Raw genomic sequence first — 14,286 nt, 5'->3', positions numbered from 1 at the left:
ATACAAAAATGGAGGTTCCTGTGCATCAAGAATATGAGGTTTGGGTGGGGGAGAGAAATTGGGGGAAAAGGGGACAACTGTAATTGAAAAACCAAAAAAAAAAAAAAAAAAGAATATGAGGTTTGGAGCCCTGACCCTGCACTCCAGCCATGTGACCTGGACAGCAAGCTATTTACTGTTGCATAGCTCAGATTCCCTAGCTAAAAAACGTGGACACTTACAATGCCTATTGTCACAGGTTTGTGTAAAGATTGAACATATTAGTAATAATAACACATAATATTTATTGAGACAAAAACTTAATTCCACAGTTATACAACAAATGACTGGGTTTGCATTTGAACCCACACAGCTGAGTACTAGAGCTCCTGCCTTCAGTACGGCCTCCTCATTGAGAGGAAATACTCAGCACAGAACCGGCCCCTGGTACCTGCTATTGTTATATTGTCACTCATTAGTTTTTCAATCCTTATCTGAGGATATGTTTTTATTGATTTTTAGATAGAGAGGAAAGGAGAGAGAAAGAGAAATATGTGAGAGAGAAACATCAATTGGTAGCCTCCTATACACGCCCCAAATGGGGATCTAACCCATAGCCTTTTGGTGCAGAGGCCAATGCTCCCACCAACTGAGCTGCCCAGCCAGGGCTGTCACTGATTTTAAAGGCCCTGGAAATAGACTAGAGCTTCAAATGTTGTAGTGGTGTAAAGACTAGGTGAGAAGTTCTTTAAAGTCTTTGATTTTCCCCCTCTCTTTTTAACTACTGACAGGGTGTCCAGAGAAGCTCTTTTCCCATGGGAAACAGCTGCATTTGGTAGCACAGCTGTACCTTGTGAATTAACCCTTCCCATTGAGGCTGGGTGACAATATACTGTCATTCTGACCCAGCACTGAAATGTAAATTGTGGTCACTCACTTTTTCTTATAAGCAGAGGTGCCCTAACCACATAGTTACTTAGTAACTTCCACCTTCCAGGAGAGAGAGAGAGAGAGAGAGAGAGAGAGAGAGAGAGAGAAATTAAAAAAGAAAAAAAAGCTTGGCTTTTACAAAATCATCTGTGACTGCTCAGTGATCAAGCCTTTTCTCCTTGCCAAGTCAGCTTTCAGGAATTCTCCGTGTTTGTCTGTGTTGTGTTATGCCAGTAGCTTGTTATCTTTGCAGCTTAAGGGCTCACTTAGAAATTCAGATTGTCAACTATTTCAAGAAAATGGAAGTCCCCACTCCACTATTTTAATTAACTTTTAGGGAGTGAGGTTTCCTACTGGTTATGATAATGTTAACTTAAAATACTCTTAAGGAAACAGGGCAGGAAGCAGAATGAGGACCAGAGGACTGTTGTTTTTAAAGGCATTCTGGGAAAGGGAGTTGAGCAAAGCCACAAAGGCAACGTAGCACAGGGTATGTGGAGAAAAGAGAGGAGAGGTACAGACAGATCTCAAGGAGCATGAACAGTAGAGGATGGAAATGAAAATGTACAATGCAGTTTAAGTACAGCCTTGAATGACAGGTTAGGGTGTGGGAGGCTGGAATGAGAAACTGTAAGAGATTGTTGGAATCAACAGCAAATACCAAGTTTATATCTTAGGAAACTAACTGGGGTTATGTGCTGGGTGCTGTGCAATGGGACCAAAACTCACTGGCCATGGGACAAAGTCTCTTTAGGACTACAGTTGCCATCTATTAATTTGTTAAATGGCGATGATAACAGTTATAATGGAGATTGAATGAAATCAGGGGTGGATGCTTTAAATAATGTCATAGAAAACACTCAAACGAACAATACACACACACGCTTTTATGGTCAGGTTGGGTGAAGAAAAATGTCTGAGTAAGCTGGGGTTCTGATAAAAAGGACAAAAAAAAAAAGGGGGTGGAGCTGACAGAGGGCAAAAATGATGGAAGGATGGAAGGATGGAAGGGCAATCCTTGGAGAGCATCAAGAGAATGGTGATGTTATTCATCGGCAGACAGTTGGAAGAAGAGGTGGCCTGGGGACTGAGATGCTGGTGAGTTTAGCTTTGCAAATATTAAATTTGAGAAAGAGGGAGACATTCACAAGGAGTGGGTGGAATAGAGCAGCTTTAAGACCAGGGTGTTCAATTTGTTTTAATTGAAAAAGCCACATTGCCCTGATCTAGGAATTTATTTGGGGAGCGCTTCTAGCCTGTGTTTAAAGGTCTAAGTAACCTCAATGAAGTTCTAAAAGCCAAAAGCTGCAGCCACCTGCATGTAAACAATAACATGGGATTTAGAATTGCCCCCTAGGTAGTCTTGCTAGAAAGCAAGTTCCCTGGAAGGAAGACCCTGCCTCTGTAGTTCTGTATCCTCAGAGCTGAGACTGGCGCTGACACATTTCAGGCATTCACTAGATGTTACTGGATAGAGTTATAAATTATGTATAATTTTAATTTAGTAGTATCAAGGATGAGTACATTTCATTTTAGCACTTTGCCTCCTTTAAGGAAATTTCCTTTGCTTATTCCCACCTGAGAAATATCACTTAAGAAAATAATCACAGATAACCACAATCCTAACTACACAAAGTTGTTCACCACAGCATTTTTCATATTAGCAATAAAATGAGAAACACTTCATATCTGAAACAACAGGGGAGTGATAAATCGTGTTCATCAATTTCATGGAATATTAACGTGGCAATTGCAGAAACTATTCTAAGCACTTTGTAAATTTTAATTCATTTAATCCTCATAGCAATCCTACAGGGAGTATACTATTACTATAAGTCCCATTTTGCAGATAAGGAGACCAAGGCCCAGAAAGGACAAATGGCTCACTTCAGGTCATGTTCCTTGTTTTTTGATTCCCAGTCCCATGCTCCTGCTGGTCAGCATTATTTAGAAATTTCAAACCTGTGTCCCCCATTTCTTCAGGCTTGCATTTACTCAGGTACCCACCAGGGACAAACAGAAGTTAAAAAAAAAAAAGGATTGGTTTGGACTTGGCCAGACTAACTTGCTAACCTTGAAGTCCTAGGGCTAAAAGGTCTGGACTACCACAGGAATGTCTTTTCTAAAACTTCTTCCTCCTCTAAGGAAAGTTTCTGTAATCTACCTTTTTCTTCTATTCTTTCCCCTGACATGTTATCATGGCTTCTCCAGACCCACCTTAGTCCCAAGAGTCTCTTCAGAGGTTGCCAAAAGACTGGACAGGATGATAATAATGATGACGTCAATAATGATACTATAATAATTAATAATAATAGCCAAAGTGTATAGGGGGTGTGCTGCAAGCCAGATACTGCTCTGGACAGCGTTTACATACATTTGATCCCCCACCACTCCTCTGGGGTAGGTGCCCTTTTCCTGATGAGGAAATGAGGCTCAGAGAGATGGACAAAGTGAGGGATGAAGGGCTAGCCATCCACAGACTGCACAGTGTGAGCCTTGGAGCCCTCATTTGTAAATCATCTTCAGACTCACCCCCTACATGATGGCATTCTTTACATATCTGATCTTCCTAGAAAACATGGCTCCTCCAAGAAAAACAACAGGGGGACAGAGCAGTTCTTGATGTTAATGACCCAGAAACTATTTATAATTGTCCTCATTTTATCTCCTGACATTTTCTTTTCATTAATAAAATGGTGTTTATTGATATTTATGATTTCTACAAACATATTTCCTAACCTAAAACAATTAAAAATAATAGCACAAGTGGAGCTAACAGGAGATGTAGTGAGTGGATCACAACGTGGTAAGTGCACGCCTCAGTCATTCTACCAAAGCGAGTGGGCAGCCAAGGAGTGCTCAGAGTCTGAAGTGACACATTACTCCGGACTGCAAGTTTTCAAACTTGGAAGGCATTAGTTTGTTATCAGTCCATTAAGGAACACACTAGTCAAAGACTTGGCTGGGAATGTGCACTAGCTGATATGTAAATAATCTATGGGTTAAGTTTACAGTGGTCAAACATTAACATGGTAGAGGCAAGGCTTGCAGTGAGTCATTGGCCCTTGGGCTGTTGCTAACAGGAGGCTCTGCCACCTTGAACCGTTTCTACTTCTCTAACTACAACTATTGCATTAAAAGGACAGAATAGAGCAGGCAGAGGCTAAAGTCAAATAAATGTGAACACTGTGATGATGTGACCAGTTATGCAGATAGGACGAGCAAGAGATTTGGTGGCAACAATAGAACTGTTAGGTCAAGTGTATGACGGTGAGGCCCCTTCAGGGCAGCTGCAAAGAGAACGCCTGTATTAATCCCTTAACTAAGCAGCTGTAGAGTTAATCTTTTTGTGTTTATGGTATAATTCTTCAAACACAGGATTATTATACGTTTAAAAAAGTCAGCACAGGCTACCAAATCTTTTTATAGATTTCTTCATCATGTTAACAGATGACAGAAAGTAGAACTTTGAGAGCTTCTTACAATTCACTGTCGCTCGGGACTGAAAAATTGTAAGAAAGCTTCATTGCTGGATTTAGTCACAAAAAGAATAGATCTCTATTTGAAGAGGGAAGAGATCTCAGTCTCAAGTCTTGGGATCTATTCGCTTTTGATTTTGCATCCATTGTTATTTAAAATAGCATCAAAAGACTCAGCCCGCATTATTTTGCATGGTAATATGAGAAAAGAAACTACTTTACCTGGTGTAATCCCCTTTGGCTTCCTGGAATAAAAAACAAAAATAGATGATCTATTTGTATTTGTTAATTAAGCTAAATTAATTTTACTCTTTATTATTTACCCCTCTTAAAGTCCCTGAGTTCTGTTTTGTTTTGAAAAATGTTCTGAGGAATACTTTCTCTATGACCGCGAGGAAGAATGTGGCGTCTATAAGGAAACGCTAGCAGTCATCAGCTAGTTCTTATTCTTAACAGAAGAGGCAAATATATCTTTAAAAGCACAGAGGATTATTTCTCCTTTTATCCTAAGACCATGTGATAAATGCTTGTCTATTGGAGTGGCACAGTTTTTAGTCCGGTAGCAGACCTTTTAAACCACGACACAGGTAAATCAACACATGCTAGTTGTTTACTCTTTTACAACTAGCATGGGGCACACTTACTTTTTTAGTTACTAGTGCTTTTAGAAATTAAAAAGCTCTTTGGGGTGGTGAACACGCAGTATAGTGTACAGATGATGTGTTGTGGAATCGAGCACCTCAAACCCGTATAATTTTGTTAACCAGTGTCACCCCAATAAATTTAATAAAAGGGGGAAAAAAGGAATTAAAAGGCTTTTAACTCAACCTCAAGAAATTATAAACAAAAGTTACCAAATTTAAATGACAACGGCAGCTTTTGTAACAACTGCTCCCTTGTTAATTCAGATAACCCAGAGCTCCTTTCCAGGAATATGGTCTTAACTCTTCCTTCAGAGCAGTCCCAATTTCATTTTCCTTTGAGATATACAATCTCACGCTGTAGCTCATGCAAACTATGCTAAGACCGAACATGCGTGGCTCACATTTTTCACTGGCAAACAACCAGCTGGCTTAAAAATCCATTAGTCACTGACCCGTGCAAAAGTTTCATATTTGCAGACCGTATACAAAAAGCAACAAACAAAAAAGGAGCAGTTGGTCAGTTCTTACCTGTAAAACCAGCGCAGCTAACTTGAAGATGGTTTCACTGTCTACTTCAATTTGCCCCTGTTGGTGGGAAAGGAAAGCATCAGTGGACTCAGGCTGCCCCTTGTTGTAGCAAATAGCTGTGGAGTTGGGGAAGCTGTCACAGCTTGGCACCTCAGTGTGGGATCAAATGCAGATCATACCATTGAGAGAAAAGAGAGGGGGGCATGCAGAGCTGCCTGCAGGGTTAAGAGGAAGCCTCATTGTGTGTGTGTGTGTGTGTGTGTGTTAATTAGCTGTGGGAGTTTAGAGAGCACTTCTAAAAGTTACATGAATGACTTTGAGGCTGAAAATTCAGACTATTTCTAAATGAATAATTTATATCTCTACAAGTTCATTTTTAAACTATGACTATTTTCTTAGATCAGTTCAGTGTTTTTCTGAGAATTTTTTTCTTCCTGTGTTATAGCATGCTTATTTTGGTATACACACAATGCAAATACTATTAAAAATATAAATTAACTTCTGTGACAATAACACATTATTGAATTAATATTTGTACCATTATAGATAAAATGTAAAGTCTTAAAAAGAGTTATAGCAGATGCTTCAAAGACTAAAATTCTGTTATTTTTCCATTATTTTAGTTTTTCATCCTTCCAAGATCTCAAATTATAATAAAATAGGAGTTTTGGGCCTTAGTTAACAGAAATGCTTTTTCAATAGCCTGATTGGGATGCATAAGTGTGTGTAGAAGGGGGTTGCATCTATCAATAATACTCAAATGCGCCTTCATTTATTTTAAGTATAGTGATATATGTAAATACTGTCACTGCATTATTCAATATAATGCAACAATACATGGTTTAGAAGGATCTCTATTTTTAAAAACTGTGGTGATATTCTAGCTTGTAAGCATACACACACATAAAAACAATTCCATGTCACCCACCGCTTGCCAAAGTCCTGTATAAATGAGCACTTGAAGTGTTTAACGATGTGGAACTCTTGGGCCTGGGAATTGCCCTACCCTCTCTCCTTTTCCCCTTCTACCTGAGAATCCAGGCTGGATGGTTTTCCAGTTATCCTGAGTACATCAATGGGGAGCACTTAAGCAGATCAGAATAAATGCACACTTGGTGGGTTTACAGAAGCAGTTAGCACTGTGAGGTTTTCTGGAAGGGTTATGCTTTTCTCTCACGTTGTTGAGTGATTGATTTCACTGGGGTTCTCAAAAACAAAACAAAACTAAAGTCATAAAATGAAATAAATAAACCAGACACATAGGGACATTACAATGTCAGCAGTGATAACTATCCATTTTTCTCTTACATTACAAAATGAACACAAACTAACTTCATTTGCCAACACCTATGCGTCCCTTCTGAAACCTGAGGCAGCAGATCTGCTTCAAAGTTTTCTGCTTCATAAACTGAGAGGCCTATAGCCTTTGAATTTAAAGCTCGCCTATAATCTCTAGAAACAGATTATACAATCAAAGAGAAGCCAGGTTGTTGATAGGAATCAACTTCCCTCTGTCTTCCAGGCAAGAGACAGTAGTTTTTAATCCGGTGAAAAATATGGAACAGTTAACTCAACAGGTGAGGTGGGTGTTGAACAAGATTAAATTTTAGAGAGGTTAAATTCCTTACTTTCAAAGTAAAAAAAAAAAAAAAAAGAAAAGAAAGAAAGAAACTCATGCAGAATGAAGAGGGAGAGGATGGGGAATCCTAAAACATCTCTGAATTTGAAATTAGGCTCAAATTCAAAATTAAAGTCAAATTTGTCTTAAAATCTTAGAGAAGAGAAAAAGTAGATTATTTTGGGTATGAAAATAACAAAAGCTGAATAAAATATATTGAAAATATTTGACAACCCCTCAAGACCCCTTTTGCCTCATCAGAACCTTAGGTGAGTCATCCAAACAATGCCTTACAATTTTACTTATTTATTTATTTTTAGAGAGGGGAAAGGATGAAGGAAGAGAGCCAACAACAATCCGTTGGCTCTCGCCCCAGCTGGGGATGGCCCACAGTCCAGGCATGTGCCCTGACCAGGAATCAGCAACCCTTTGCCCTGCAGGATGATGCTCAACCAACTGAGCCATGCCAGTCAGGGTCAAACAATACCTCAGACACCAATTTTTCAATTTAGTAAATGGAAGTTCAGCAGATAAAAGACATCAAACAGATACTGTTAAGGATGCTGCCAAATAATTCTCTACCTTAGAAGGGTCATTAAATATTAAAAACCCTGAAGTGTGGAGCTGGAGCATGGAAGTACCAGGCTGAGACAGCTCCAGCAGAGTGGGGACAACTCACTTGTGGACTTTTTCACCCACACGAGTGGCCCCAGCACAATCCTGGTGGAGGAGGGCTGTGGTGGGGCAGAGGGGTAGGCCCTATCAAAATCCAGGGAGAGAGAGAAAGCATAATTTGACAGTGCCACATGTTCTTTTATATACCTCAGCTCCCACATTATCCTCGAGTTAACCTCTGTTCTGGAAATTCAAGGCAACCTATTTTGAGTTCTAATACTCATGCCAAGGTTAACTGACTACTTACCTGATCCTCAAAAATCACATGGTATAATTTAATTAAGGCTTATACTGAACTATAGAATTTCGTGCCTGAAGTGTAAAAGTTCTTTTGAAACTGCAGTCTTCTCTAGGACCGAAAATTTCTTTTACTTACGACCATGGCAACAGAGGTAACCTTATAGGTACTAGGCAAGCTAACACTTGAGTAATGGATCTCCTCAAAGAGAAAGGTAATGGGATCCTTTAGTGGGTTTACATGAGTATCAAGAATAAATAGAGATGAAGAGAAGTCAGTCAGATGATGTGGCTGAATGCACAGAGGTAATATGAAACAGTATCAGGTCCTGGTGCTGCATCCTCATGGCTAATTTAACTGGATTGTGGATTCAATCACTGGGTCAGGTCACTGAGTTCAGGCTCTACATTGGACACCTTATTTTTTTTCCTTGGCTTGTTGGCTCAGTTAATGAAGACATCATTCTAGAAGGTGAACTCTAGGTTTTTGCTTCCCAAGTAGGAGAACAAAATACAAGAGAGTTTTAGGCTTTGAGAGTGAATTTAGTGGAACTGTTTTACAGATGATGGCACTCCACAAGGACATGATCCTCAGTGCACTACCCAATCCCATAATGGATGTTACTCTGGACTCCCTGCAGTGCCGTTCCCACTCTGCCAAGCACTAGCTAACTTGCAATGACTCCAGTGCAAATATCTCACCAGGAATCTTCCAAAGATATGCTCTGGTAAAAATTGGAATTAGGTAGATTGGAAAAAAGACTCCAAATGCCTCTCCACTGTTGGTCGGACAGTATGTCATCATCAAACACATACACTCAGAATGGGAAAACCATTTCTGAACATTCATTCTCCTTGTTATATGTATCAATGTTGCTCTCCATGGAAACTACTCTGCACTACAGCAATAGGCATTAATAACTTGGTCACAAATACTTACGATTTAGAATGACTTGACAACATGTTGGGAGACTTATATACAAGTCTATTACTAATTACCTTAGTAGAACACTGACAAATAAATTTAGAAGAAATGAAGGAGATAGAAAATAACCACTTGCAACAACCATAGTACTACTTGATTCAGACAGAGACTTCAATAGATAAAAACGATTAGGGCAAAGTTAGAGGAGAAACAGGACATGATAGTTACATAATCTCAAAGGATCTCACAATTACAAAGGGGAAAATGGTAACTCACCATGGTGAATCGAAACCTAACAGATACTGTCTTAACCAAGGAATGAAATCACCAATAATTGGACAGACCAGCATCATGTGCCTTCTGATGGTATGCAATGAGGACACAACTATATACAGTGCTGAACTGTAAATGTAAATGTTTCACAAACAGAAATGTGGGGGTGGGAGTAGGGGGGAGAGCCCTGATTTGTAGCATTTGTTGACATCCATGGTGCAAATACTCCCACCTTGGCTGATTTCAAGCTACCAATATGACATCACAGAAGATGGTGTTGGGAAGAGATAGGAGAATTGGCTCTCATAGCTGGTGCTAGCTGGGTCCAGCATACCACTGGATAGTATTCCTGCCAAAAATACATCACTAGGTCTAATCATGAGGAACCATGAGAAGAAACCAAACCTTGGGGTATTCTATAAAACATCTGGCCCATACTCTAAAAATGTCAATGTGATGAATGAGAGAGAGAGAGAGAAAAGAAAAGAAAAAGAAAAAGAAAGAAAAAAAGAAAGAAAGAAAAGAAAAAAAAGAAAAGGCTGAAAACTTTTCCAAAGCAAAGGACACACGAGTCATAAATAAATGCAGTGCACTATCTTGAATGAAGAGAAATTGTTATAAAGGGCATTACTGGTACAATTAGATTGTACAATATATTAGGCAATAGTATATAGTCAATGTTAAATGTTCTGAATATGATCATTGTTATGTGGTATTTATATAAGGGATGTCCTTGATTCTAAGAAATATTCAGTGAAATATTTAGGGATAAACAGTGTAACTTACTCTCAGGTGGTTCAGGACAAACAAAATTACACTTATTGGTGGGAGGGAAAGAGAAAGAGAGAGAGTATGTGCAGATGTGGCAAAATGTTAACAAATGGCAGATTTATTTGATAGGCATACTGGTATTTTTTAGGTTATTCTTGTAACTCTTCTGTGAGATTGAAATTATCTCAAAATAAAAGTTTGTTAAAAAAAGACAGTTTCCTAGAATGCAGGATATTTATTTGTCTTGACTGCCTAGTATCCCTCTCTTATTCTGAGCAGAATATCCCAGTTTTTTGAGAATTGATTCTTTTTCTACTGGCTCTAGTGAAAATGGAACCATCCTTTTCGGGGCAAGTAATGGATGCTGGTTCAGAGACTTTCCCAGCAATTTTCTAAATTAGAACTAGGGAAGAAAGCTCTCTTTCTTTCTCTGGGAACAAAGTTAGGGAGGATGTGAACCAAAGAAAATCAAAGTCTGCAGATGGAGAGGGGCTTCTTGACATTGGTAGTCAATGATATCAACTGCTGAGCTGGACCAGTCTCCAGAATCTGTTCAAAATGCAAAAACTGGCAAGAATGATGCCTTAGATATTGCTTAACTGCTCTCACTTTGGTTTACCACTAGGCCTGCAAACAATGTCAAGGACAGATATGAGAAGGACACAAATGAGTCAGTCAGTGGGTGTAGCTCCCTGAAGCCTCTCTTAATTCCTTCTGTGGACACTTCTACATGGAGGAGGAATCTGCCAGCTCACAGAGACCCATATCTATGAGCTGACTAGTTTTCAGACAATTAGGCTGGTGGAAGGGCCACGTTAACACTTAATACCTACCTAGTGTCTATCAAGGCGATTCTTGCGAGGCCAAAGAAACATACTTCCCTGTGCTAGTTCTTATTTTCTAGGGGTTATCATGCCCCTTGAAGGTCAGGCTATAATTACCACATCTGTACCCCCATCCTCTCCATGTGCAAATGAACCAATACTTCCTCCTTTTTGTCCAAGCTAGTTGTGAGAGGTAATGTTTATGGAGGATGGATTCAATGATATATTGCTTGTTCATTTGTCTAAATCAGAGTTTTGCAACCTTGGCACAACTGATGTTTTGAGTTAGATCACTCTTTATAGTGGGGCTATCCTATGCACTGTAGGGTGTTAAGTAGCATTCCAGGTAAATGTTTATACTTCCTTTTGTTCCAATTTGTTGACTTGAATCCCAGCTTCCTTTCCATTACTGTTGGTTCCCTGTATATTTTTCTTTTTCTTTTTAACTATATTTTATTGATTATGCTGTTACAGTTGTCCCAATTTCCTTTTCTTTTGCTCAACTCAGCCCAGTACCCACCTTATCTCCAGCAATGCCTCCTCCCTTAGTTCAAGTCCATGGGTCATCTATATAAATTCTTTGGCTTCACCTTTTCCTATATTATTCTTAATTTCCCCTGTCTGTTGTGTACCTACCAATTATGCTTCTTATTCCCTGCACCATTTCCCCATTACACCCCCTTTCCCCTCCTAGCTGATAACCCTCCAAATAATCCCCATACCTATGATTCTGTTCCTATTCTGGTTGTTTGCTTAATTTGTTTTTATTTTTTTAGGTTCTTTTGCTGATAGTGGTGAGTTTGTTGTCACTTTAATATTCATAGTTTTGATCCTCTTTTTCTTAAATAAGTTCCTTTAACATTTCATATAATAAGGGCCTTGTGATGATGAACTCCTTTAGCTTTACCTTGTTTGGGAAGCACTTCATCTCCCCTTCCATTCTAAATGATAGTTTTGCTGGATAGAGTAATCTTGGTTGTAGGTCCTTGCTTCTCATTACTTTGAATACTTCTTGCCAGCCCCTTCTTGCCTGCAACGTTTCTTTTGAGAAATAAGCTGATAGTCTTATAGGAACCCCTTTGTAGGTAACTCTCTGCTTTTCTCTTGCTGCTTTGAAGATTTTCTCTTTATTTTTAACCTTTGGCATTTTAATGATGTGTCTTGGTGTGATCCGCTTTGAGTATAGCTTGTTTGGGACTCTCTGTGTTTCCTGGACTTGTATGTCTATTTCCTTCACCAAATTTGGGAGGTTTTCCTTCATTATTTTTTCTCATAAGTTTTCAATTTCTTGCTCTTCCTATTCTCCTCTGGCACCCCTATGATTTGGATGTTGGCACATTTAAAGTTGTCCCAGAGGTTCCTAAGCCTTTCATTTTTTTCAATTTTTTAAAACAATTTTTATTTATTTTTTAACAAGGTTATTTTATTTTAACTTTAGTTTATTTATCTGTTTTTAGAGAGAGGAGAAAGAAAAAAGAGAGAAAGAGAAACATCAATGTGCACTTCTCATGCGCCCTCAACTGGGGACCTGGCATGCAACCTAGTCACGTGCCCTGACTGGGAATCGAACCAGCGACACTTGGTTCGCATGCCGATGCTTAATTCACTGAGCCAGCAGCCAGGTGTTTTTTCAACTCTTGTTTCTTCATTCTGTACTGGTTGACTGTTTATTTCTTTCTTATGTTCCAAATCATTGCTTTGAACACCAGTTTCCTTCCCTTCACCATTGGTTTCATGTGCATTTTCCTTCGTTTCACTTAGCCTCGCCTTCACTCCTTCCCTTCTGTGTTTGTCATACTCAAGCATATCTGTCAAGCCTGTGAGCATCTTTATCACCAGTGTTTTGAACTCTTCATCTGTTAGGTTTACTATCTCCTCATCACTGAGTTCTCCCACTGGAACCTTGATCTGTTCTCTCTTTTGGGCCATATTTCTCTGTCTCCTCAACTTGACAGCCTCCCGTGTTTGCCTCTGTGTCTTAGGTAGAGCTTTCACACCTATTATGTTGTAAGGGGTGGAGCCTTAGGTATTTGTCGGTACGGGGAGACCCGTTTCACCATGCTGTGGTGCTGTGTGTTGAGGGAGGGGTCTGGAGGGAACAATGCCACTTGCTCAGCACTTTCCCCTTTCCCAGGTACTTCTCCCACTTCCGTATGGGACAGGCACTTCTCTAGCTGTTGCCCTGGCCGTTGTTCCAGAGTGGGTGGGTCTGTGGACTTTCTAGGATTGTGGGGACCCTCTAAATAAATGGACTCTGCTAAGAGACTGGCAGAGTCTCCAATGCCCACTGGTTTTCACAGTCAGAAGCGATGAGGATTTATTTTCCCTGGTGCTGGAACCATGAGCTGTGTGGTCTAGTTTGGTGCTGTGAGCACTCCTCAGGTGTCCCTCCCTACTTTTCTTAAATGTGTGACTGCACTTTCCACCAGCTGGCCAGAGCTGCTGTCACTGATGCCACCGCCACACTGTGTTCTCTCCACCCGGATCTGCCCCTCCTACCTGTCTGGATGAATATTACTTTTTTATATTTTTGTTTGTTGGACTTCCATGCAGCTCAGTTTTCTGGAACTTCTGGTTGTCTCCAGTTTTTCAGTAGTTGTATTCCAATTTGGCTGTGGAGTGAGATGCAGTGTGTCTATCTATGCCTCCATCTTGGCCAGAAGTCCCAGGTATATTTTCCTTTATTTCACTTTGTGTATCCTTCACTTCTTGCTTTATTCTTTGGCTGTACTCAATCATTTCTCTGAACATCCTGATTACCAGCATTTTGAACGCTGCACCTGATAGGTTGCCTATCTCTGTTTTGTTTAATTCTTTTTTCTGGGGTTTTGTTCTGTTCTTTCATTTGGGCCATATTTCTTTGCCTTCTCAATTTGGCAGCCTCCCTGTGTTTGTTGCTGTGTATTAGGTAGTAGGTGTCCTGTAGGGTCCAGTGGCACAGCCTCCCAATATGGGTACTCAAGGTGTGTCCTTCGTGTGGGCTGAGTATACCCTTCTCTTGTAGCTGAGCCTTGGCTGCTGATAGGAAATCAACAGGAGGGATTTACCCAGGCCAGTCAGCTGCAAGGACTGGCTGTGACCACTGACCACCAACCTCTGCCCTCCATGGAGGATCGGCTGTGCAGGGGCGGGGGTGGTGGTGCTCCAATGTGGTCTATGGTCTGTAGCTGTCCACTGGGTGCACTGGCCCTGGGGTTTCCCAGGTGGTGTAGGCCAAGGTCAGCCCTCACCTATGTTTTGCCCGGGGCACCCTGCCGAAGCTATAAAGAAATTTGAAATGGCTACTATTTGTGCTGGGTTTGGGGATTCCCAGATGAAGGCAATGTGTCAATCTAGACTGGCTGCTTGTAGTGCTGGGCCAGAAGCTCACTGAGGCCAGCTGTTGCTCGTATGATATGATTTA

General features: G+C 40.3%; 1 protein-coding gene across 2 annotated transcripts in view; it reads right to left on the bottom strand.

Moving 5' to 3' along the window:
- The window catches only part of FRMD4B (FERM domain containing 4B), a 142,443-nt gene that overhangs the window by 66,022 nt on the left and 62,135 nt on the right, over window positions 1-14,286 (bottom strand). For both annotated transcript variants that reach the window (XM_090283847.1, XM_090283848.1), the window contains exons 5-6: window positions 5,561-5,617; window positions 4,611-4,633 (exon numbers count right to left, since the gene is read on the bottom strand). In XM_090283847.1, coding sequence (XP_090139973.1) covers window positions 4,611-4,633; window positions 5,561-5,617 — 80 coding nt within the window. The remainder of the gene's footprint in view (window positions 1-4,610; window positions 4,634-5,560; window positions 5,618-14,286) is intronic.

The sequence above is a fragment of the Furipterus horrens genome, unplaced genomic scaffold (genome assembly GCF_987537825.1).
Source record: "Furipterus horrens unplaced genomic scaffold, mFurHor1.1.pri manual_scaffold_7, whole genome shotgun sequence".
In the NCBI taxonomy this organism is placed as follows: Eukaryota; Metazoa; Chordata; class Mammalia; order Chiroptera; family Furipteridae; genus Furipterus; species Furipterus horrens.
This window is presented reverse-complemented; position numbering and strand designations above follow the sequence as displayed.